Source organism: Rhopalosiphum maidis, chromosome 1 (assembly GCF_003676215.2).
Source record: "Rhopalosiphum maidis isolate BTI-1 chromosome 1, ASM367621v3, whole genome shotgun sequence".
In the NCBI taxonomy this organism is placed as follows: domain Eukaryota; kingdom Metazoa; phylum Arthropoda; class Insecta; order Hemiptera; family Aphididae; genus Rhopalosiphum; species Rhopalosiphum maidis.
In genome coordinates this window covers 61,810,637-61,837,773 of record NC_040877.1, presented here as the reverse complement: position 1 = coordinate 61,837,773, position 27,137 = coordinate 61,810,637, and the positions used below count along the sequence as shown (strand labels likewise).

The 27,137-nt window shown below is 26.5% G+C and overlaps 1 protein-coding gene across 3 annotated transcripts in view; it reads left to right on the top strand.

Moving 5' to 3' along the window:
* The window catches only part of LOC113548343 (LON peptidase N-terminal domain and RING finger protein 3), a 51,380-nt gene that overhangs the window by 11,050 nt on the left and 13,193 nt on the right, over positions 1-27,137 (top strand). For 2 of the 3 annotated variants that reach the window (XM_026949178.1, XM_026949177.1), the window contains exons 2-5: positions 6,469-7,307; positions 25,480-25,598; positions 25,656-25,931; positions 25,999-26,104. In XM_026949178.1, coding sequence (XP_026804979.1) covers positions 6,473-7,307; positions 25,480-25,598; positions 25,656-25,931; positions 25,999-26,104 — 1,336 coding nt within the window. In that variant the 5' untranslated portion in view covers positions 6,469-6,472. Of the gene's footprint in view, positions 1-6,468; positions 7,308-25,479; positions 25,599-25,655; positions 25,932-25,998; positions 26,105-27,137 lie in introns of those variants that run through there. The other variant, XM_026949176.1, reaches the window with a different exon arrangement.

Genomic DNA, 27,137 nt, shown 5'->3' with positions numbered 1-27,137 from the left:
TTCAGTAATTTTTTTATTGATTTTTAAATTTAAATGTATGTGTATAAGTGCAAGTATATGCAACATTTTATGCTCGGATATAATATTATAATATTATTTATAAAGTTACATTATATAAATACGGTTATAAATTTTTAAATACATCTTAGTATATGAGTATTATAACTACGCATGCTTATATTGTTTTATAATAATGTTACGTGCAGAGGGTAACAGAAAACTTCAAGCATGCACAGTACAACTTTCCTAGCATCCATCATCATTCTATATTGATAAAAAATAATACTTACAAAGTGTTCAACTGTTGTCATCTAAAAGCTGTAAACTAAAAATTAAAAATTATAATTTCTATTATAATATTGCACTTGAATAATTAATTATTCAAGAGTTAGGTTCATAGGTATTATTAGGCGCTCCAGTCAATTGGATTAATTAAAGAAATACTTCAATTTTATATTAAAATATGTTAATTACAATTTTGCAATTATCTTAGGTTTAAAATTTATTTCTATGATGAATAAAATTTAAAATTGTTTAAAATTATGTTATTTTTCATTTTTACCATGCCATTAAATATTATTATGATTAACAAGTTTTAAATTAAGGTAGCTAATAACATGTAAACATGCGTATTCAGTTTTACAGAGTTAAGTAAAACTGAAATAATTAATTAGGAATTAAATTAGTAAACAAAAATTTAAATAACAGAAATTGTATACACATTTAGCAACATTGTTTAATAATTAAATAAATTATGATTTTAATTCACAAATAACAATAATAACATTTTTAATAAATAGATGGGTCGTTGCACTTAATTCATAATAATAAGATATACCTTCAAAGTAAATATATCAATCGTTTATATGTAAAATGTTTTTAAATTTTTATTTTTTGAAAATATGTTATACGCAATATAAATATTATAATAATTATAATTAAAAGCTGATATAAGTGATGTATTGTCAATTTTGTAAAATAAAATTTGAATGACTTCGTGGCTTGCACTACGCTTATATATTATACTATTACTATATACATTTATGTGAACTTAATATTATGTTTGAAATTAAATATGTTATTATACATTTATTTTACTTTAACTTTTACTAATGTAGAATGCTGATTAATTATACTAATTTTATAAATACAAAACCAAAAACTATCACAAGAAATTAAAATTAAAACAACATTTTCTTAAAATGAATTTTATAAAAATAATTTAAATAATTTAATTATGAATAAGAATTCATAGAAGTCTTCATCACAATTAGTATTAGTTTTTAGTAACTATTTTGAGTTATACAAGATTTATACATTTAAGTTTAACAGTCATATAGCCATATGTGTGATTTTTTAACAATCATTATTCATTGTCCGTCACTTCGATATATTATTAAGTTTATCAATTAAATACTATTTGAATAACAAATCATGTAGAATTTTTTAATTTGCAAACGTACATTTTATTCCTATTTTAAGAATTGTTTTAATTAATTGTATTCATATGATCATTTTAAAGATCCATCATCTCTTCATCTAATCGTTGTTTGTCTCAATAAAACGATGATAGTTAATGTGTTTCCTAAGTATAAAAATACTGTGACCAAACAATACTTTTGTTGAAATGCGTAATGATAAGAATGATATTAAAATTTATTATCAATTATTTATTGAGAGTTCATCAAACTGGTACAAAATTGCATAAAGTGTTACGTTAAAAATATTTATCAATACAACATATTTCTTTACGTGGTAATTGGTCATAAATTCATAATTTTGATAGACTTTTACAACACTAGTTAGTGGTCACAGCTGTTAAATTTGTTTTATAAACTAGAATCAAGAATTTTTTATTTATAAGCTTAATACAAAAGTTTTAAGTTTAAATATTTAAGAGTAACTTTTTTGATTGATAATTTACTGTATATATTTTAATTTATTTGTTCTTGTATAAGTTTCAAATAGTTAACATATAATATAGAAAATATTGATAGTTATTGCTGTATATTGGTAAAATAGTATAACAGCCAAATATTTTTATCGTGGTTTTTAAGCGTATATTAAAAATGTTCATGCGCGTCTTATGTGACTTTGCGATTGACGTCAATATTGTCTAGGAATTCACACATAGTTTGTTGCTGTGATACCTACACGGTTATTTTTATCACAAGTTGAGAGGTTTAAAAATGTATTGATTTATTTTGTTAAATATTAGATTATTATATTTTATATTGAATAAAATATAATTTAAATTTTATTTAGTAATTTTACAAAAAAATTATATAAATATACATATTATTATTTAAACAGTTTTTTGGAGTGATAATAAAATAATAATTTATATTGAAATATTATGTAAAATAATAAAAACATTTTTTATTAAATGAAATCAATAATAATTATATTGTATTACTATATTATACATTTTATAACTGAATGACACTCCTTAAGTAGTACAAAAAATTCGAAAATACAACCTTTAAATGTTATGATATTTGAATGTATATTAGGTTATAAAAAACAAAAATGGATTTGAATATACTTGATGAATTACTCTGTATATATCTAGATGTAAAATAATCCGGTATAATTAATTTTTCAAAACACTTGTAGGTGTAGTATACAATATGATAATGGCTAAGATGTTTTGCATCTTAATAATTTCTTATAAAACACATCATTTTGTAACAAATTAAATCTAAAAAAAAAGTGGCCAAGTTACCTACTTTTATCACTCTGCTGTACAGTAGATGTCAATATATCTACCTCGTTACTGGTGGGTCACTGTAATTAATGAGTTAAATTTGAATTCAAAGATAAATCATTGTACTTACATGAAAATTGGTTCTAAGTGGAAACAGTCTTATAGCTTATATTACTAAGTATGTACCTATACCTATATATTTAAACTGCTACAATAGGTAATATAGTTTAAAATTAATTTAAACATTTAGAATATGTAATTTAATATAATAAAAATATAATAATATAAATAAAAGTTTCAAATCCCCGCAAATAATATTTTTAAATTACAAAAAAAAAATAACTAAAATGGTTTTTCTTCATTTAAATACTTAATTTTTTCAATATCTTAACAAATGGTTATAAATAAAAATCGTGTTTATGTATTAAATATTATTTTTAAAATGTTATAAAAACAACTTATGTGATTAATTGTATTACGTTTTTAAGCTTATTGACCGGATCTAAAATTGTTTATCAATACTTAATTTAGAAGTTATAGGTGATACGATTTCATAAACTTGAAACTATGAAATAATTGGCAAATATTCATGATTTTAATGAATTCCATATAAATTTGATTTTTGATTATTTATAAAAATAGTTTTGACTATGTATTTCGATGTTTTTTTATTTGCTGAAAAACAACTTACATGAAACCTTGTATTTTATTTTCAAGGTTTTTTACATTTAAGCAGAAACTTGTTCATAATATTTTGAAAATTATACAAGTCTTAAATAAATATGAATGTTTAATAAACATTTTAAGTCTATGATTTTTATTTTTGAATTTAAAAAAAACAATCGACTAGGTCAAGTTTTTTGTGTGTATGGATATTTCAGATTATTTTAAAATTTACTAGACATTTTTTATTTTTAGTACTAACTAGATCCAATTTGCTACTTGACAAAAAAAAATACAAATAATTGTAAAACCAATTTGTGTACATTATCGCCCCGCTTAGAATCTCAAAGTATTATTTTTTTGGATTATTGATAGTATAGTCGTTACAAACCTTGAATTATCTGATGTTAAAAATATATTTTGAAATTTTTACGCTTTATTATTGGTAAGAGTATAAGTATATGGATAGATATTTTTTAAATAGCTAAAAATTAATAGTAATCATCGAGGTTACGGATTCTCGACTTTGGTTTGGTCATTGGTTCTCAAAATATTTTATCTAAGCATGATATATCTAATTAGGTAACTATCATTCAAAAATTTAAAATTGCAAATAATTATAAAATATTTTGCTTACATCACTAAAAATGTTAATAGTTATGTGGCGCCATATGACCGTATATTCACGTATCGTAAATTTAAAGAGTATAAACTAAAAAAACTAAAGAAGTAAGTATACGTAGCTGAATGATTGATAAAAGTGAAAGTGATATATTTTGTAAACATAATTTGGTAGGGTTAGATTAGATTTAACTACATTTATGTATATATATGTAGGTAAATGGAATGGGAATTTGGTTTTATACGTTAAGTACTGAAATGTTGAAAAAAAAAAATGATACTGCGTGTGTGTTCTACTCGAGATAGAGCGTCCAAATCGTCGCTATACTATAATATTATAGCTGTACAATGCATTACGCATAAGAGATTATATAATCGTATATGTTCTCTAAAACTTTTGATTGTCATCTTGATAAATAGACAGAAAATGAATTGTTGTAGGGCATAGAATGTTCGTAAACATTCTATGTCCAATAACCAGCTGTAACTTCAGAATTTCAGATCGTTTTGTACCTTTAAAATCTAATTGAAAAAGTTTATTTATTGAGATACTTACTTATTTAGTTGATTTTTATATGTAGCTAAATAGTCTGAGTGTGTTGGGATGGTGCATAATACCTATGTATTTTATTATTATTTCGTAACATTCGGAGTTACGGTGGATCCACACCGCACTATTACAAAAACAAAAAAAGAGGGATTGCAACTAGGCGGTATACGCTTGTGTCTCAACAACAATAATCATAATAATAATAATAATACATAGTTGGTTACAGAAATGACCTAATAACATTCAATCGTGCAGTCATTACGCACTAAGGCCGTTTTATTACAATCGTTTGCGTATAATATAATATTATTATAATTTACACAGAGCCGTAGGAATCATAACATAACACTTTTTAGATTTCGCTCTGGTGATTTATGATTTATAACCTGGCCATTTTGTGTGCTTATAATACTCCATATTGTATGCATTACGAAACCTAAAGTGCGTATTATGAAATTACAAAGTGCATACAACTTTGTAGTGGGTGTTCATACTTCGTTGTGTAATTTCGTTTATTCGTGTTTGTATATTAAACAAAAAAATTACGAATAATAGGTATTAAATCTTATAACACTGTCTGTTGTTATTGTACATGGTGTGGATTAGCCATACCATCCAGTTTTCAGTCGAACAATTTGTTTTTTAATTGTAGGTAGCATTAATTAACTGTCTGTAACTTTAAAATTCATCCGAAAATTTCTCATACTTTAAGACAATATATTCGAATAATCAAATGTCAATACTAAATTATTACGATGGTATAGAATACACACGTGTCAAAAACCTAAGTTGATAATATGTCTTATAGCAAAGAATGTTTAAAAGTCGTAACTGAACAAAGATGTATATCCAAAAATATCTTTCAATAATTAAATATACAATATTTGCCCATGATAAATTAGTAACATTTTATTCCAAAAATCGTGTGTAATAATGATAAATAAAACATAATGTTTTAATAATAAAAAATTAAACGATCGTTTTCTAACCCGACGATAGCAGGCACGAGCTCGTGCAATTGTGTCGCGTGTGTGTAGATTTTATGTCATTCTGTTCTTGTAAACATTTCTGACTGGTTCTGGCCGGGTTACGTAATCCGTAAAACGTATAATAATAATAATAATAATAATAATAATGCGACTAAACGGAACGGCGTGTGCAGTGAAGGGTAGGGAGTGGGTGTGCGCATTCGTGACTCGCTTGCTATGTTGAGAATTGCCAGTCAATCAGTGGGGGCGAAAAAGCAGCACGATACACACGTGCTTTATTTATGAATTTACAGTTTGTCGTGCATCGCGGTTGGACTGATTATATGTTTACGATATAATACAACAATAATCACATGTATACATTTAAATATTTACAAACTATGATCATCAAAGTTTTAAATCGTTCAAATTCGTGTTTTAAAAATAAATTATATACACTCGAGTATATAGAGTCAAAAATATTCGATTTAAACGGGTGGAGAAAAAAATATTTGATCACATTCCTGAATAGGATGATGCACTTAGTGCAGATGGCCGATGAAATATTAATATATTATCACGCTTAACATTATATTAAATAAATAGTAAGTTCTTATCAGTTATAGGTAAATGTACATACTTTTAACATTTGCCATATTTTAAACACGTGCAGATGACGGTAATCGAACAGACTTGCCAATGGCTATATGTTTTAGGGGTAGGTTAATATTTAATTAGTCATATGTCTATCAATCTATAAGTTATAGATCATAGATAGTTTACAAGATAGGTTGTATAATACCATGTTTTTTATTTTCAGTCGACTAAAGCACTAATATCTGATATTATTTACATTTTAACATAATATGCACGTGATCGACAATTATTGCATTATTATGCTTGAATTTAATAGGTATAATATAAAATGTGATAATATTAAATACCAGTGGTGTTTGCAGGTTAATGTCGTTCTTCATTCAAGATTTGGAAGTTAGCATAAATGATTTTATGGCCAAAGTGGTAGCAAACGACAAGTTCTCCGGTCTATACATCAGCACGTATGGCGGCGGTGGACAACAGCATCACCAAGAGCAGGAGCAGGAGCAACAACAACACCAGCTGCAGCAGCAACAGCAACAGGAGGGACTGCAGCAAATCCGAAATGGCAGCATCGATATCGGTTACAACAATTTGGACGCGTGCGTCGCGTACGCCGATTCGGTGGCCAAGTGCGGTCGTGTGTGCGAATCCCTGGATCTGTACGCCCGGTGTTTCCGGATGGGCCCACTTCCCGCCGACTGCCTGTGGCACGTGACCTCGGCGTTTCTGGACTTGATTCGACAGCAGTTTGACGACTCTCAGACAATCCAAAAGGCCTCGTCACCGCCGCCACAGTCGCAACAACAACAACAACAACAACAGCAACATAACAACCATCAGTACCTCAACAGTCACATCCACCACCATAATATCTGCTACGACTATCAGCAACAACAATCCTGTCCGTTCGCTTGCTCCGTCTGCAACCTGGTGCTCCGAGAACCGGTCACGTTACTGTGCGGTCACACATGTTGCCGGAGGTGCGGGGGTGGTACTGCCTGCAAGCCGATAGTGTGCAACAAGTGTGGCATGCGCACGCCATTCCAGCCACACGTAGACGTATTGGTAAAGTCGTTGGTCGAGAAACTATGGCCGGTGCAATTGCGGGCCTCCGAGCTGCTGGACGAGGGCAAGGCTTTGTACAGACAAGACAAGATGCACTCGGCCCTCATAAAGTTCAACCAGGCATATTACACCGGTAAGGCAATTGATTTTTATTTCATTTATTATTGTGCGATAGTGAATAGCAGCTTGAATAGGTTAGTAACCCCAGTTCACGATGTAGGTATACCTGAGTGTGATTATGTGCAGTGCAGTGGTGTGTATCGTATAAATACCATATGGTATAAGGGAGGTTGTTAGTCATATACAATGTACATTCAAACAATTTACTAAAATATCTGAAATACACCCTGAACTAGAGTTACTAATTTTATAATTAGTAACATACTATTTATACATACCTATATATATTTAACTGACAAGTGGCCGTTTCACTGGTCCATTGAAATACTAAAATAATTATCATATAAACTATAAAAAGGGAGATTCATATTTTTTTTTTGTGTTAACTACTTTACATTTTTCTATATTACGTTATTCTGTGCTCAAATTAAAATAATTTCAAGTATGATTTATTATAATTTTTTATATGGAAAAGATTAATTTTATTTATAGTATTATATATAATAATAATAAAGTACAAACGTACAATTATACAATGTGATTCTTTTATTGATTACTCATTATTTCATTATCTAACTTAATTTTTTTTTACATAATTTTCAGTCAAAATAAAAGATTATTTTTACTATACATTTTTAATATTTTTTATCGTTATATTTTTTTTTTACTTTTTTGATGAAAACATAAATTTTTAATTTCATATTTTTAAGCGTATATTCAAGGTAGTCGGATACTTACAAATTTAAATTCGGATAAGTAATTTTTGAATTACATATAAGTAAAGTTCAGGTGAGCGGAGTAGTAAACTAGTATTTAACTGTTTTGTGAAGTATCCCCCATAATACTCCATTCCGTTCACTAAAACTAAATTTTTTTAATTCAAAAACTACTAGTCCAAATTTCTGAAATTCCCGAAATATATTCTGAAGCAGAATATGAAATTTAAAATGTACATTGTCATTCAAAAAAGTAAAAAAAACTTGAAAAATTATCACAATAAAAAATATTAAAAAGTTGTTTTATTTTGACTGGAAAAAATGTAAAAAATACTTAAAAATTTTAATAGATTTTGAAATAATAAACATTGTTCGTTAAAATAATCACACAGTATATAGGTGTATAGCAGTTAGTTTATTATATAGTAAGTACACTGTATATTCGTATTTCCATATGTGCGTAAAACAAAACTTACAATTTACTATAGGTAGCTATTACATAAATTAAGCTATTATAAAGTATAAATTAAGAATAATGACTCATAGCCGTTAATATTGTAATATAATATTAAAAAACAATATTTGCAACACAATATGGCGATTAGAACAATAGAATTAGGGAAATATATGGGAACTGCATTTTCTAATTAGGAACGAAATATAGAAATGTATATTATTTTCAATGCTGATGAATTATTATTCATTAAGCATATCTAAAACTAAAAGAGGAATATCAAAATAAAATCTATATTACAAATAGAGTAATGATAATAGAACTGATGATTAGCGAGTGTCCTTGTAAGCTTTGTACATAAACAAATTTTAAGCTGTACTTGAATAACATCAAAAACAATTTTTCTATTGTTGAAAGTAATTTTTAACAGTGCAGATTTAGTTTATGATTTACAAATTACAAAGGTGATAATAATATTTAATAAATTTAACAATTAAACTTATTCGATAAAAATTTAACAGCCGAACATTATATAATTTTGTAAGATTTTGTAATGTTTGAGGTAATATTATCTTCTGGAGATCAAATAAGATTAAATTAAGCCATTAAGGGCTCTATATTGTCAATAAATATTTTATACTGCTTCATAGATTGAGTTGAGAAGTATGGAGATTACACTATCCATTTTTTTTTCTTAATTTTATTATCCAATTCTACAATTTTGCTTATTAAGTTAATGTGAACGTTTTAATTTATAATATATTTATGAAATTTCATTAAATCATTGAGTATGTAAAGATTTACCTTGTTCATTCGATAATTTAATTTATTTATTTTGACTAATTTTTTATTTAGTTTAGTTAATTGTTTTTTTTTTCACATAATGTTGTGACATTGTAATTTGTAATATACCTATAAAGTAGATATTGAATATAGTAGTAAACAACAATATTGAATGTATTTAAAATACGACAATATATTAATACATAACATACCCAAAAAACTACTAATCAGTAAACGTAATAATATATAGTATATATAATACGTCCAAGTCAATCATACGATTCATACGTATTTTTTTTATGAATATGCGTATATGTTTGTTCCAAATGAAGGTCTTATACATATCTATTAATATAATATATATTATAGTTATACAATAATATGTGCCAAAATATAATTGTCTGTGGATAAAAAAATGTACTGCTGTTACATGCGTAAAATATTATTATCTAACTCGTGTTGTAGATAATATTTTTATCGACGATTTTTATAATCTACGAATTGGTTTGATTTATTTTTTGTCCATTTTAACATATGACAATGTATATATTTGTATTTCACAAAATGTTTGATGAAAAATAAAGATGTAAATCATTGTGTTTGTAATCTATAAAAAATTGATTTATGATTCCTATAGTTTATTTGTTGTTCACATTATCTACACTGAAAATTATTTTAGTTATTTTAATGGGTATTTTTTAATGAAATATTGCGGAAAATATCTAAGATAAATAATATGATTAAATAGAATTATGAACATGGGAGAATAATTTAAAGTAAAAACATTGTGTAAACCAATTTACATTATTTAAATTACTATTACCGATACGGACATAACACATTAGTATGAGCTATGATAACATAAGCCATAACATATTATACATAGATTCGGAAGGGAGAGAAATACATAAAATAAATATAAGTTACCAACAGTGTATACTTAACTGTTATCTTTGATATAGAAACTTAATAAATAGAAAAAGTCATTCATAAAATTATTATAAATTAGCAAATGTTAAGACTTCCAGTATAAACGTTTTAGAATATTATCATTGTCATCAACAAAACAAGAGCGATTAAACATTTACTTTTTAAAAAAATAAGCTATAAAATATTAGGGTTTTATTCTATTTATTTCGTAATATTTTTCTATTGCAACAGATATATTATATGAACCTACCTATGTGTTTATTTGGATTAGGTAAATATTAAGCTATTTGTTCCGTATTTGCGCGCATCGTTTTTTGAAAGAATAGCCTTGGAATACTTGGACTAAATAGTCGTATCGAGGCAAACTGCAAATTCAATGTACTTAATATAATTTTGTTAAAATTTACATTGCTCTTGGTTTACTGAAGCGTTGCGAAGAAATTACTTGTATCATATTATCATGCTTGTATACATTATAAATATAAGTTCAGTAAAATATACCTAGGTAGTATATGAAGTTTGGAATATGTTTGCCATGATGGTCATGGTACTACCATTATGACTAAATTTAAGTATATGTTTATAATTTAAGTTATCTGATACTCGTATATTAATTCTAACCTATCATTTACTTACCAATATTAATAATCAAATTTAATTATTATTATTTATATAGATTGTAAATTATTTTAATAAATAATAAAAATAATAATTTAATCGAAGTTTGAAAAAATCAAATATATTTTATTCGAATGTTAATAATATTTATTTTCACAAAATATGATTCTATTACCATACACATTAGTTTATTTTATTGAATTGTTTTTGGAAAGAAAACAAACAACTAGGTTATTATTAAATTTTGAAGGTATCCTGCAGTATCTAATTTTTGCTCCTCTTACATTTATAATTTTACATGATTTTTGGGTGAGTGAAAAAATAAAAATCAGCATTATATTTTTAGATACTGAATGAAGGGATGAATGTATTGATTATACAATAATGTGTTTTTTATTATGTTTGTCAACATCTTTGAAGTATTTTTGCTGCTCCAATAATCAATTTTAATATATTTTCTGGTAGGAAAATAAGTTTGGCTAGTATTTTGAGTTGGGAGGGGGGGAGGGGGTAAAAAAATGTAGTAAAATAATCCTTATATTTTTCTTAATAATTGAAAAAAATAAAACAAAATAAAAAATGTATAAGGGAAAACAGGATTTGTTATTTAAAACCAGTTTTTGACAAAATTAATTTTGTTTAAATTTAAAAACAAATAACCGTAGACACTTAAAATTTTACCAATTCTTTATATTGTATTAGAATTTTCTATACATAGCATACATTTTAAAATATTTTGGCTCTTTTTGTGTTTTTTATAGATTCCTCATTGAAATTTCCTAATTTTTTTTTTAATTAGTTATTTTTGGATGTATAAACAAAAAGGTATTTTTTTTGTAATTAAAAAACCTTGAAAATGTAATACAAGATTTCTTGTAAATTATTTACACTGGAATCAACAAAATAATTGAGCAGTGTAAATAAGTCTTCAATAATTTTTATGAACTTCTGAAGTTTACATTTTTATTAAAACAGACGGCTGCATACAAACTGAGTCCCAGTATAATAATTAATCTTTTATGACGAATTGAATCCCGGTTTGATTTAGGGTATATACCAATTGAGTCCATGTTGTAATACTAACTGAGTCCTATCAAATTAAAAAAAAAAGACATTTTCCTTCCTATTTTTACAGATTTAGGACTGTCTATAACAAAAAAATCTACAGTTATGGTTAAAAATGTTTTTTTTAAAAATATTTTATGATATAAATATATAATTATGTAGGGGTATAATATAGTATGAATAATTTGTGTATAAATACAGATAATGATAAAATAACATTGTTTATATTGGTAAAAATGTATGGAATTAGGATTGTATATATTTAAATCTAGTTATTGTGTTTGATTGCAACAGCTGCATTTGATGTCCGATTTCTTTTTCTTTTTCTTTTATATGATTTCTTGGATTAATTATATGAACACTTCTAATTTTTATATACGGTTCGCATTATACGTTCAACATAATGTTTATAAATTAGTAAATTTTTGGATGGGCTGAATAAAACTATATAAAATTATATTTTACTCAAAATAATCCTAGGACTCAATTCGTATACTACTAGTTTCCTAACTCCGGACTCAATTAGTATATATCCCGTTTGTACTTAGGACTCTATTAGTATATTTTTTTTTTCCCGTTCAGGTATATAGGGACTCAATTAGTATACAGCGAAATGGACAACCATGTGTTAAATATTGCAGATTTATAATTTCGGATCTTAATTAATCTAATTTTAGTTTTTTATTGTGACTCAAAAATTTTAATCGTAGAAACTTAATTATAATATACATAACAATAACAAAACTGAAATTCGTAAATCTAAAAAGATATTTTCATAAATATATTTTTTTATAGATAATTGAAGTTCAAATGTTGATGAAATTTGATCTTTAATCGGAGAATAGCGATTTTAGTTATTTTAATTATTCATGGAGAATAGATAATTTTACGTGTATTATTATATTTTTACTATTTGCAATGACTTTTTCAAAATATTTAGATTACATTTTTCCTATATTTTTTCCGTTTAATATAATGCTTACTATTTTCTAATAGTAAAATTAATAACTAAACAAATTTAGTATTATAAACCAACTAACCTGTACTGTCTACTCTACTGATTAACTTTCTGACTCTATACAAAATCAGTTTTCGAATGCGACAAATAAATTATTGAATTCAATTTTAACTCGTACAGTGACCTATCCAATGACGAGACACATGCCATACCTATACTATCAAAGCAAAGTGGATATTTGTACTTACTTATCTTCTTTTTAAAATATTTTTCTTAATTATTAATTAAAAAAGTAATTTTTGTTTAAGTTATAGGTCAATATAGATAGGTACTAATATATTTATTGTGCGTGGTCATGTATTATAGGCATAGCTATAGATATTATATAATGCATGACTTTCAATTTCCGAAACACAAAACAAGTATTTATAGTTCAACGTTGGAAGTTTTCAAGACCGATTTCAGTAATCTTTTTCTACTATCGGAATCAACTTTTTCCAGTTTTTATAGTATTATGACATCCAAACCATACAGATAGCCGTCCATTTTACGTACGCGGTATGTATATATATACTTATATTATAATAGACACAGCTAATATAATATAATATGTTATTTAAATAGGCTATACCTATAGGTATATATATATATTTAAATCTGGTCAGCTGAGTTTTTTTTATTGTCGTGTAACCCAATTTGGTAGCATATGTTTAAATGTTTTGATGTTGTTTACGAACTTATACAATTAAACAGGGTGATGTTTTTAAAATAATTATCTTGATCTGAGTTTATTATGTTTTTGTATTTTTCAGTAAAAATAAAAACGTGCTTTCACATAGTTTGAAATAGGTACTAAAATGTAATAACTAATGACTATAATTATTAATACAAATTTTGAACATAGATAACTTATTTTATATGATTGTAATTTTTAAGTTTTTAATAATTTTGATCATAATAATATATTAAATTTTGAGCAATTTATAAAAAAAATATATAAAAACAAATAGATTTAAAAAATATGTTGAATTATATTATATGTATACATTTATGGGTTATCTTGAGCGCTAAATGTTATTTATATTATTTACAAGTGGAGTAATATTTCATGAGGCATTCCTTTACATCATTATTAGTGATAATGACCAGGCCCGGATTTTGGGCCTAGGACAGCAAAATATTTTTCAACCTTTTTTTTAAAGCGGGAGAGGATTGAGTATGTGTGCGAGTGGAAAATGATATTGTGGTCTATGGCGGCACTTGTGCTAAATCCGGGTATCTAATAATATAAACTTCAGTATTTATAAATACAAAACTTATCATATCAGTATTTGACAATATTATCAAAACGTTCATAAATATTTGGGGGTTGTGAATAAAACAATTTAACAAAACCTAAAAAATTTGTGTTTAAATATTTTTGCAAAAATCATATATTATCTAATAATTATATAGTACCTACTTTAAACTTTGTAATAAACTGTTTTTTTAAAGTCACGAAAATCGTCCGATATTACATGAGGTGTTTAACGTTAAAATTATTGTCTTTTATTATGTAACTGTCTCTCCTCTCATTTGGAAATTTTTATTTATTATATATTAATTATTTATATAACAAATTAATAAATAGTTCATACGCTTTAAAATCCATGCATTTTTAAATAGCAAATTATTTTGTTTATATTATTCACAAATCCTGTCTATAATGTTATTTATTAACTACTTAAGTTATAATTTTATTTTTATGAAAAAAAATGGAGTCTCCCCCAAATTTAGATCTCGGGATCTGCGTCTGTATAAAAACATGCGTATTCTGTACGATCACTACTAATCTAGAATTATAATACAATGTGATCCTTACTCGCACTTCCAAATGACCCATTTATGTAAAACTCTATTAATAGGTTGTAAACATGTTATAATACATATTATGTATAATATGTTTTGTGTGTCAACTGTATATATCGTACATAAAATAATATATACATAATGGTATACATTAACACAGTATATGTATATATTATATACGCGTGCACTAAAGCGTTGTCGCCGCATCTATTTGTAGTACCTACCTATATACACGAGAGTTCCAAAAAAGCCGATAGGCTCGTCTGCGCGAATAAAAATAAGTCACGTAATCGGATCGGACATTGGCAAAGGTGACACAGTATAACATATTTACGGATGTAACGTTTTTGGGCGAAACCTCTAATATTACCCAAACTATACTTACTATTAACCTATACTGCTTAATATTTTATATCTATTCATAACTCAAAGATTAAGATTTTCCTCGGTCATTGTGTATCGATTATCGCTACGACTTAGTATATACGTATTACGTGTACGGTATATGCTGTATTGTTCTACCTGTGTTAATCTTACTTATGTACAGCATAATAGTTATATTATAGTATTTAATATATTGTTACATTACATATACGTTCCTAAGTACTCGCATACACATTTTATTTAAATGCAATAGTGTAATTTAGTTTAGTAGTTGCGGTAATTACAGGTCTAAAACTTATATAAAAATGTATCAGATACGAAAGCGCCAAATTCAAATATTATATTGTTTACTTAAGCTACGTAAGCTATGTATGTGGCCTAATATATATAATTAAAAACGTGTTGTACACATAACGATTTAAAAAAATATATATTTATATTCTAGATACCCTGTACTATAAACAATATTAATATATACCTGTTAAATCTAGATAATATCATACTCGCACATTTTAATCAATTTTTCGGATTGTATATACCTAACCTTTAGGTGCGCGATATATAATTTTGAATGTGCGCGTATTAGTATGAACTGTCCTACAAAATAATATACAATTCGCAGGATTTTCTTTTTGTTGTTATTATAACTTGTACATCATAAAATATATAATATATGCAGATACTGTAAAACTACCACTGGATTAGGTAGTTATGATGATAAGGGCACACACTAGTAATTATTTTTTAATTTAGTATTAAAAATATTTTGGTGGAGTCATCATGTGGGCCTCCTATAGTAGTATAACGTACAAATTCGAAACATAGATTTATGTTTTATGAATACTATTTTATTGTTGCCTTATATGGCCGTAGTTCACAAAACAGAAATGTGCTTTACGGATGAATAATTTTTTCGAAACAATATAGAGACCTAATTATTTGGTCATCATATTATAATGCGATTATAACATGACGAATTATATAATACGCAATTATGATATGAAAAATATAAAACGGACGAATTAATCGAGGTATATTAAGCAATGTATTAAATCAGCTGTTAGTAGTACTTCCTATATATATACAATATAATTATTATTTATTACCTACTACTTATTACTTACTTATTGTATATTATAAATTTATAAACTTTTCAGATTTGTCAATGTGTGTTTAATGTTTACACGTATACCAATTTATTGATATTATCTTGTTTTTAAAGCATAGTGTGCTTGTTTACCCAAAAATATATTTTCAATAGGTATAGATATCGTATAACGTCATTTTTTGAACGGTTTCATACCGATTGTAATAGCATATCGTAGGAAATAAATAATAAACATAATATTATTTGATGTTGTATTATACACAGTGTTGTCAGTGAAACAATAACATCTAATTACACGCCTTAAACGGAACACACGAATCGCATGGAGACCTCCAGAGAAAATTAAACGGTGTTATATAACACTAATATTACATACAGAGAGGTGGTGCGCGGGTTACTACGACTTGTGTGCTCGCTCTTATTCATGTGCGTGACGGTGTTGTTGTAATAATAGATATATGGTATACTTGCTACCTACGTCATAATGTATAAGCTACTGCAATGTTTAATGTATTTGTATTCTTATTTGGATTTTATGCTCTCGACAGCTGTAGAGGCTGGACCCTTTACCTATTATCTATCTATATATATTATAGGTGAACAATTAATAACAATAATAATAAAATAGTTATGTTATGCAGTGTTTACTAATACACACTCGAGGTAAATGTTTAATATATATATATATATATATATATATATTATACTCTGACACTAAGATCAACATCGATTGTCCTTGTGCAGTCCACCAATCATATGTACTTACTACTTATATACTTGCGACGACACTGGCGAACGTGCGTATGGTCTATCTCTTATTGTTTGCATGTCTACATAATTCAGTTGGGTACAGAAAAAATGTCGATGCATTGGTCGAAAAAAGAAAAAAATACCGTCGTCCCCGAGACGACAATTTACTTTGCCGAGAGAACGATGTATTTATATTGACATTATCTTTAATATAAATAGGAATTATTTTATATTATATACAGACGACCGTCTAGATTAGTTATCTCATAACTTCAGTCGAGGGCCGCATCCCAAAAATTTGAGATCCTCTTAGGGCAGTTCTTTAATCTATAAATCTTAATATACATCTCTAACGCGATAATCAAATATTGTACAAGTATACATTATAACAATTTATATAAGTCACATTACTTCATAATCACATTTAAGTAACTGGTATAGAAATGTATATAGGTACCTAGCTATAGTTTGTTTATTATGTTATAAAATTATAATATACTACGAGTATATTTCTGTCGTTCCCTTTTCAAATTGCTAAAAGGAATTGAGTTATGTGCTATTCTTAAAAAAAATCTTAGACAACCACTGATAACTCTCAACACCTATCTGCTGGCTGCTATGTTTAATATTTTAAATAAAGAAAAACGCGGGTTAAAGCGGAAGAAAACTACGTAGTACAACTAGTACATTTGTAGTTTTATTCGGGTCAACGTTGGCCGAAAGCGTGAATTTTTTGTATTTTATTTTATGTATGCGTACCTTGACATCCAGGTCATCGCTGCCGCATGGCTTTCACTCAATTTGTTTACCGATCAGCTGTTGTCGCTCTTCTTGTACAGCATAATTATAAATTTTATAATGCTTAATAAATAATGATTAATAGAAATAATAACGATACTATTCATTTTATTAACGTGTATAAATTATATATATAAGAGATCAGTTCTAACATTCTGCACGACTGCACTGTTTACGAGTATACCGGTTTTCACACATGGGTATACGTTTTAAATCATGATTTACCAATATTTAAATGGAAGTACTAATAAATGTCAAAATCACAACCTAACCGCAGTTATATTATAATATATACTATTATGTCGATTTCTTTAGGGAGATAGAGAATTCGATTCTAAATCCACTTTACTGGATGTTTTTACATTTAACTCAAGATTCAAGCCTACTGGATTTTCACATTCATATAATAAATTATTACACATAGGTATCTCACACTGAGTTTATCATGTCCTCTTCAATATAACTTATTTGCTATAATTGGTTGATATTTTAAATTTTTTAAATATATTTTTGGAAAATGATTATGTTGAATAAAAGATTATTGTTCTATGGTAATACTTTTATTTACATAAACTTTAAATACAATTTTTGTTTTTGTTGTGGTATACTAATTATAAATATTTTATGTAGTGAGCGTCAATGTATATATTATTCTACATACAAACTGCAGGGTGGGTATTCACGAAGAAATAAATACACTTTGTATTAGACGTATATTGTAGATGTTATATTTTAAAACTTAAAGTCATAACCGAAGAAAATAAATTTGTTAAATTAGGTAAATGAAAATATTTTTATATAGTATGTACTATGTTTAATATTAATAGATGATATTTATATAGAACATTGTACTGGGCGTTGTCGTTTTTATCCCCACTGTTGTTATTCATTATATGCGTTAAAAGAAGATAATTGGTAATTAAAATTAAATTGTATATTATCGTACTAAATATTTATCGGTCAAAACGAGGATACATTTTGGCCTCTAACAAATGAATAAATATGTTAAATACTATAAAAGTCGATGACCGCATTGATCTCTTCTATAATTGTATACACGGAAAAATAACGCGTTAAATAAGGAAAATAAAACTAATAATACGCACTTATAATCACGTTGTTTTCGTTCACAAAATTTCTATCTGAAAACCATAGCACGTGTGCATATAATATAATGTGTAAATACAAAATGCGTTGTACATAATATGATACAAATGTATACGCGTATACTTAATAATAATAGTAATATATAATAATATTCTATATTTTATTGAATTTATAATAGCATAGAGTGTTTCTATTTCATATATGCGCAGGTTTTAAAACGTATATGACATAAATTAATTCTGTAAAATGTTTATCTTTGAATTTTATAAAAAACACGACAATTTTAAGTTTATGTAAGTAAACCAATGATTGGTTAATTCTGTTGCTTTCCAATTTATACGCAGTTACAGTTTTCTGAAACCCTAAATTATATTTCGAAAATATTGATTAGAAGATATTGCATTTATTGACGTGGATAAATCGACGCTTAGGAAATAGGAGACACACTGTATGTATAAATTACATTGACGTTATCGGCAGCATGACTGATTTTTCACGGTCGGTTGGACTCAAGGGCAAGTTTAGCGGGTATAAAATATTATACACACGTATATCTAGTATCCTACCTACTTACCAACCTACACCTATGCGAAAATCTGTGTGTGCGATCCGTCAACGGTTGTGGCAACAGGTTCGTCGCCTTATACACATCGGAAATATAGTTGATACAGGAACCGATAATATTATCGCGTATACGAAACGCGTTTGCCCTGTGAAATATAATACACAATATACATTATGCATATAATAGTTTTTTAATTCGCGGAGCCGCCGAAGTTCAGCGTGAGTTGCAAAATTTGGTTCCCACTCACTCGTCGTATAGTACGAATATTGTAATAATTTTTACGCAAAACCGAAGTAGGTGTATTCTGTATACCTACTATCGTTTTATTACGTACAATGTATAAATTACAATTTATAACTCATTATACGAATATACGATGCAATAATAATATTGTAACATGATGTTTATGTGTTCACTAAATACTAACAATAACAATACAATAATATTACAACTTTCCAAAGCATGCGACAAAACTTGCCCCGAAAAAAAAAATAATAAATCTCGTTTTGTTACTTTTAACAATATTTATTCTATAGGAAGTTTTTTTTGCCATTCACCTGTCGTTGTTACTAATAATTGCACTGGACTGAACGAATATAGTTAATAGTTTTCCATGTACAGTGGTTTGTGAGTGTCTTATCAATGTACGTTCTTTATTAATTTTAGAATATTTATCGTGCACGTCAAAATGATAACGTGTGATAATCGATCGATGATCATTAATGCATACTGTATAATTTACGTTATTGTGTACCTTTGCGTTATACCTAATATAGTTCGGTAGTTTGTGTGTACAAATGCCAAATAGGCAATGTTATGTACGGTTCATTAAAACTAAAATTATCTACGTGACAACATGTGATAATATTTATTATAATATATAACATCGTTAAATAATTAATTCACAATTGCAGTGCGTAGTGTTACGTATATACATATAATAGGTTTATTATATTATGTATAATAAGTGATAGATGTTACATATTTATTGTGCCGAACGCAAAACGAAATTATTCGTGCGTATATTCTACCTATTAGCTTGGCTATTATGTTATAATATGTCAAAATATTACGGTGCCGATTATGTATTCTTATTCTTATTAGAGACCGGATTTTACATATAATACCTACATGTTTATATCTTTAGAAGCAATTACATGCAGTAAATGGATTATTATATATCATACTTAAATAAAGAAAATTACAAATTTTTATTTTGCATATTTTGGGTGTAAGTGCAAATTTTTCATTTAAACTCGCGTCTTGCATCTTATTTATACATTCAAATGTTTTAATTTTATTTCATAATTTTGTATAGGTATAAATTTATTTTAATAAACTTTTAAAAATAATATAATATTACATTCGTGTATTTATTGCGCATGAGATTCATCGTATCGCATAAAAGATAATAAATATTTTTTATGATTTTAATGATTTAATTGACAACGGAAAAAATATATTTTTGAAAGCCTCTTATAGAATTCAATTATATTATGAAATGTTACCTAATAAACTATTACCGCTTCAACATATAATAATATGGTGGGATGCCTAAAATCGGTAATATTTTATGCATATAATAATTTCGGTGATTTTAAAGATGTAATTTAAAATCTACAAGATAATGCTGTCAAAAGCGTTATAAACTAAAAATTTTTTAACTAAATAAAAAAAAAATACAAACAAATTTTCAATTACTGTTGATAATATTTTGAAAACGCGAGACTTCAGGTTTTACGTATAGAAACTTAGACATTTTTGAACAAGTTACAAATTTTATAATATTTTTAAATTTTTAAAATTCATCAAGTTGAGAACGTTGATGAAGAACACAGTTTGTTTACGTCCATTTTATTTAAACATTAAACCGTCGTTATAACTTAACCAAGATCAACATGGGAAGTACTATCGTTACTTATTGTTTTTCCAATAACGTTAAAATTGCATATTTTTTTCATCATAAATATTGTAGTTTATATCAATAATCATTTTTTTTTTCATTAATGTCTTACTTTTTTATAACTTAATAACAAATAAATAGCTGTAGATAATTTACTTTATAACATAAAGGTATAGGTAATACATAAATTATGTAATGTTATTTTTATTGTGAATTATGTATTTTAATGATTTTGTGATAACTGATTATTAATTAATAAATATCTGTAAATTTAAAATAATAAAAATTATACAATATACGTACAAATTAAATAGCAAAATATTTAAAAATTATTTTGCATATTTTGTGTTTTTTAAGCGCATATTTTACAATTTAAAATGTGTGTAAATCCGATCTATTATTATACTGTTGGCAGATAAAGGATGTAAACGATATTATTGTGTACAGTTGGAAAAAAATAATAAAAAGTTTATAATATTATTACCGACTAATTCGATATTATATTATATATCCGCCGTGGTCGATGTTATAATTTTGTTGGGTATTTGATTTTTTACATAAGACAGTATACTTACCGAGAGACCGGGAGAGGGTTATGTAAGTTTGAGTAACACTAAAACGAAAAAAAAAAAATACAACATAACAAGGAGGTTTTGTTGGATAACACGGGCTGGCGCAATCCACTAGAGGGCGTCGATACAGACAGGCAAGCAGGTACCGTCGTCGTTTGTATACGCGAGGCAATTGCGTCATTGACAAACTTGGTACCAATATATAATAATATTCTTATTCTGATTATGTAAAACCTTAGGTAAACCTCTGGCGGTCGGGACATTTTTACCGCATTATGTATTGTATGTACAATGACGATAACAATAATAATAATAATAATAATAATAATAGTAATAAAGTAGTATATTATATACCTAAACGCTACACAAGCGATGTTATATGTAGAAACTGAAGACTAAATAATAATAATAATAATAATAATAAAAGTATTATTGCCTGCGTTGAACAGTTTTTCGGGGGCTACGGATTTTTACGATTGTGTTGGACGGGAGGAGTTTCGACAAAATAATTTATTCCATAAAAATATTAACGGTATACAATACATTTTATAATATTAATAATATGTTCGTCTGTCATAAGAACATAATATTCATAGAGCTGTTACAACTTATAATATTATAAATACCTAATATCGCTTATTCCCTCCGTCACCCAGTAATATTAAATTATATTTATTTGCCTATTTTAGAGACAAGCACTTGCTTAGTACGCCTATGTCGAAAACGTTTAAAGTGATGTTATTAGTATATTATACATATCACTTTATGACCCATGTTATATATTGACTCATTCGTGTTATATTGATTAGTCGACTGAGACTAACAATCAGTTAAACGGTTTTTTTTTTACCTTGTGCATATTATGGTATTAACCCATGTTATATAATTATTAATTATGTTTAAACAGTTTTCACGCAACAAATAATTACTTCCATTAATTAAAATAAGATTGATACGACGCAAATACACTACCGATTTAATGTCATAATATACATATTAACCTTAGTACGTGGTAAATGTCATAATTATTAGAGAACAATATTCGTATTGCAAAGTATGAACAATATATTTTAATAAAAGTTAGTTTTCTGAAGAGTTATGACTTATAACGTTTTAAAATGTGATCAGTGAAACTGTAATGGGATTTTTAACTCATAAAACATATTATCGTCGAAAAATAACACATTATGTAACTGTTATGTGATAACATTTAAAAGGCTTACAATATACGCTGTTATTATTATATTTTATATTAGTAGCAATTATTCATTCCATTTGATATGGTTTAATTGTGAATTTGTTTAGAAAATAACAACAGACAATATAATATGGTTTTACACCAAATAACAATCTAATATATGTAGGATTTTAACAATGGCGTGACAAGCATATTTGAAACCCTAAGCAAACTATTTGAAAAATGAACCACCCACTACTCCCTTATAAAATATAATATATAATTTGAAACTGTAAGCTAATTTAGAATTTTCGTTGAAAGATATAGCAGGTTATCGACAATTTAGTATAAAAAAATACAATGATAATTAATTATATACTCATCGACACAAATTTTAATTTTTAAATTCAATATAAATCTCTAGGACTGATCAATTGCATATTGCATTAGTAAAATGTCGTTCACCACGCACTGGCATTTATATGATTTGAACGCGTCATTATGACATCGTTGTTCGATGATATTTTCAGTACAATTTGGATAATACTCAAGTGTGGGCCAAATGCAGCCCCTTTTTCCTCAATAACGCGTTGATTCAGGTATGGCCCATTTGCGCAAAAAAAAGGTACGGCTTTTCTGACCGCCAAATTTACCTTAGTTGTATAGTGATAATATTAATCAATTAAATATTTTTTAATATTAATATTATAAAATAGTTTAAAAAAGGTGCAAATTTAGGTAAAATAACCAATCGTTATATTTAATAGTCTATAATTTGAAAAAAAAAAATGGTATAATTGATTATTTCTTACAGTTATATGAAAACAATTGTCAATTTGTATTATAGTTATATTGTAATATTAAATAATAGGCATATACATTTAATTGATTATTATTATTTAAAATCATTTTATAACGCAGGTAAATTTGGCGCAAATAGGCGGACGGAAAAAATGTACCTTTTTATTTTGGCACAAATGGGCTGTAAATATTCAAATTGAAAACATTTTTTTTAAATTAAAAACTTTTTTAATGTATATTTAGTAATTGTTTATAGCATAGATAAGTACATACGTATAATATGTCAAATTAGGTGTATTTTAGGGCGTAAAGTCCCTTTTCGAGATAAGAATTTATTGATTTATCTTATAAATGTTATAATAGACTATTAAGTGTTTAGAGTGCACGAGTCATTTTAAATTATCATCATTGATGTAAAAGCATATAATTACTGAATATATTTTGAGTATAATTATATATGTTGAATTTAACACGTTGCATATAATATAAAATATATTTGTCAAAACTAGAAATGCCTCAAAACTATTATTTTCGACTAACCAGTTTTCATGCCGACTTTGATGCCTTGATGTATATTTAATGAAGACATTTAAGTGGAATTTTAATTAAAATCGTCAACGAAAAAATATCGACTAAATCATGTATTAATTATTAAAATTGTAATGTGGCAATGTGTCAAAGTGAATCGTTGTTGTATATTATTGGAAGGTAATATACGATTAAGACAAGCAATATTTAATGTTATTGCTTATTACTTTTAAAACTAAATTGAAACATAATGAAGTTTTTACTTGGTTTTTAGATGGGTACTATACTTATAAAACGAATTGTATTTATTTTTTTTAGACTATTTTGATGAATAAAATTAATTTTTATATCAGTATTATTTAGTACTTATATAGGTTAAATATTTGGTAGGTGAACAATTTTAAAACAACAATTTTTCATTTACACGAGACCACATTTTTTAACAAATATAACTTTACTAATGAGTATTATGTCAAAATAATCTACTATGGTCAATAACAGTTAGTGAATATCTAATAACCTACGTTCAGTGTGTATCTTTTTTTTAAATTGGTATCACGACTGAGACAGGAACCACTATACCATTATTACTACCACCTCAGTTGAATCGTCAATTTTACAATAATAACAATAAGATAATTATAAAAATCTCACGGTGATCAGAGCTTACATATAATATCTGTATTCTATATATATATATATACTATGATATAATAAATAAACAACAATGGAGCTACGTTCAGCTCCCCGGATAGCACTGCAACATCTGATGCTTCCTATCCAGATTTTCAATAGGTCTGCTTTCCTAGGCAGTAGGCCTACATAGCAAAGCGAAATGCCCAAGGTTTGTAGTGGTTTTTCTAGAAGTCTCCATGCCTATTCTTGTATGTACCTATAAACAACACGTGTATATATATTAAATTATTAAAGGTAATATTGACTTACCATTTAGTTGATGGATTTTTAGAACAATTAACACCAATATATATATATAAACATTTTATACATTATTTTATTATCATTATAATGCATTTCACAAAATATTATGGTTTATGTATAATACATTTCTATTAACACATATATTAACGTAAAAACTCAATTAATTGTCGTTGTTTTTCAGGAGGCGAAAATTATGATTTGTTAAACGTTAGATCGAGAACGCTGCTTAAACTAGGACTCAACGAAAACGCTCTTTTGGACGCTGTCCGTGTAGTCCAAATAAAACCAAAGTGGTCCAAAGTACGTTTTTTTTTATTTATTTTTGTAGCGTCAGATTAATAATTTTAAATTCATTAGGGACATTTCACATGTGGTATGGTGTTGTTTTCCTTGAAGAGATATCAAGAGGCGTTATTAGAGTTTTCGTTGAGCGCAGTGCTCGGCGAGAACCATCAAAAACTCAAATCACAAATTAACGAGGTGTTACAAAGGTTACTGACACTATATTCCAATGAAACTGATGATCTAGATCTAGAGGGTTGGAATCCCATATCTCACAGTTACTTAAGATCGTACTTGAACACGTTTATCAACAGATCTAACGTATTCGACAAGAGTTCTAACTCCTTAAAAGTAATATGTCAATGATAACATTTTTTTTTTCAAAAATTAAATTATCAAATTTTTGTTTTGTTTTTAGAAGTCTATCATCAAAGAAAGTACATTTATGAAAAAACAACTCCGTGAAATCAGTACATTAACCGAGTTGGTTCAACATATTTTTGTTGAAATAATGCAGACTAAACGTAAGTGGATTATATTATATTAATTATTAGAAATTAGAAATTATAGACAAGACTGAAATTAACCATTTAAAACTTAAAATTAAGTTACCTATTTCTAATATATTTATATATTTTTTCATAGAATCTTATTCATATACATTAATTTAAAATCCAACAATAATAACTCTACCAGATAACTCAGTTTGATGTTTAATAATTAAACAAATATTTAAGATATAAACCAAAATGATTTATAAATTCAGTCGGGGGTTATGGGTTCTATTATTAGACTAATGGCCCTTTCTGTTATTTTTTTGGTCATTATTCTTATACCTATGTATTATTTTTACTATATAATATATTTTTGTATATATATATATTATTGTATCAAATTTACTTATTATGCTTTGAAATCCGATAAAAGTACTTAGTTAAAAGAAAAATGTAGGTAATTGATTTTTAATCAATTTAAGTTATTTTAAAATTTGGTTAAATTTTCTATATTAACTTTATTTAACGGGTTAAAATAATTAGTTAACTTGCCCAGCCTTGCTAGTTATCGGTTCCTTATATTTTAATACAATTATTATTCTTAGAGCTCATGTTTTTATAAATATAATTATACTATAATAAATGTTTTGAGTAGATAATATAAATAATTATGATTTATAGAACAATCTTATGCAACTATTTATTTCTAATTGGTTTGAATGATCTAGCAAACGAGTAGATAACCTATTGTTATTATATGTATGGTGTATGTTTCAATAATATGATAATATGTATGGGTTATACCTAACGTTTCATTCTATAACTCGCCTACCTCAAGCACAGGCTGTTTGTTAATCAGAGAGATGCCAAAATGATTTAATTTTACAAGTCATCGTTTATTACATTTAAATTTTACTTACCAATAATAATAAATCAATTCGTTTAATACATTTTGTCAATATTCAGACAATCTTCATTCTAATTTTTTTTAAATAATATAGAATTCATTATTACAAAATGTACATAATATATTTAGTAGTATAACTGGGAATTGTTATTGAGA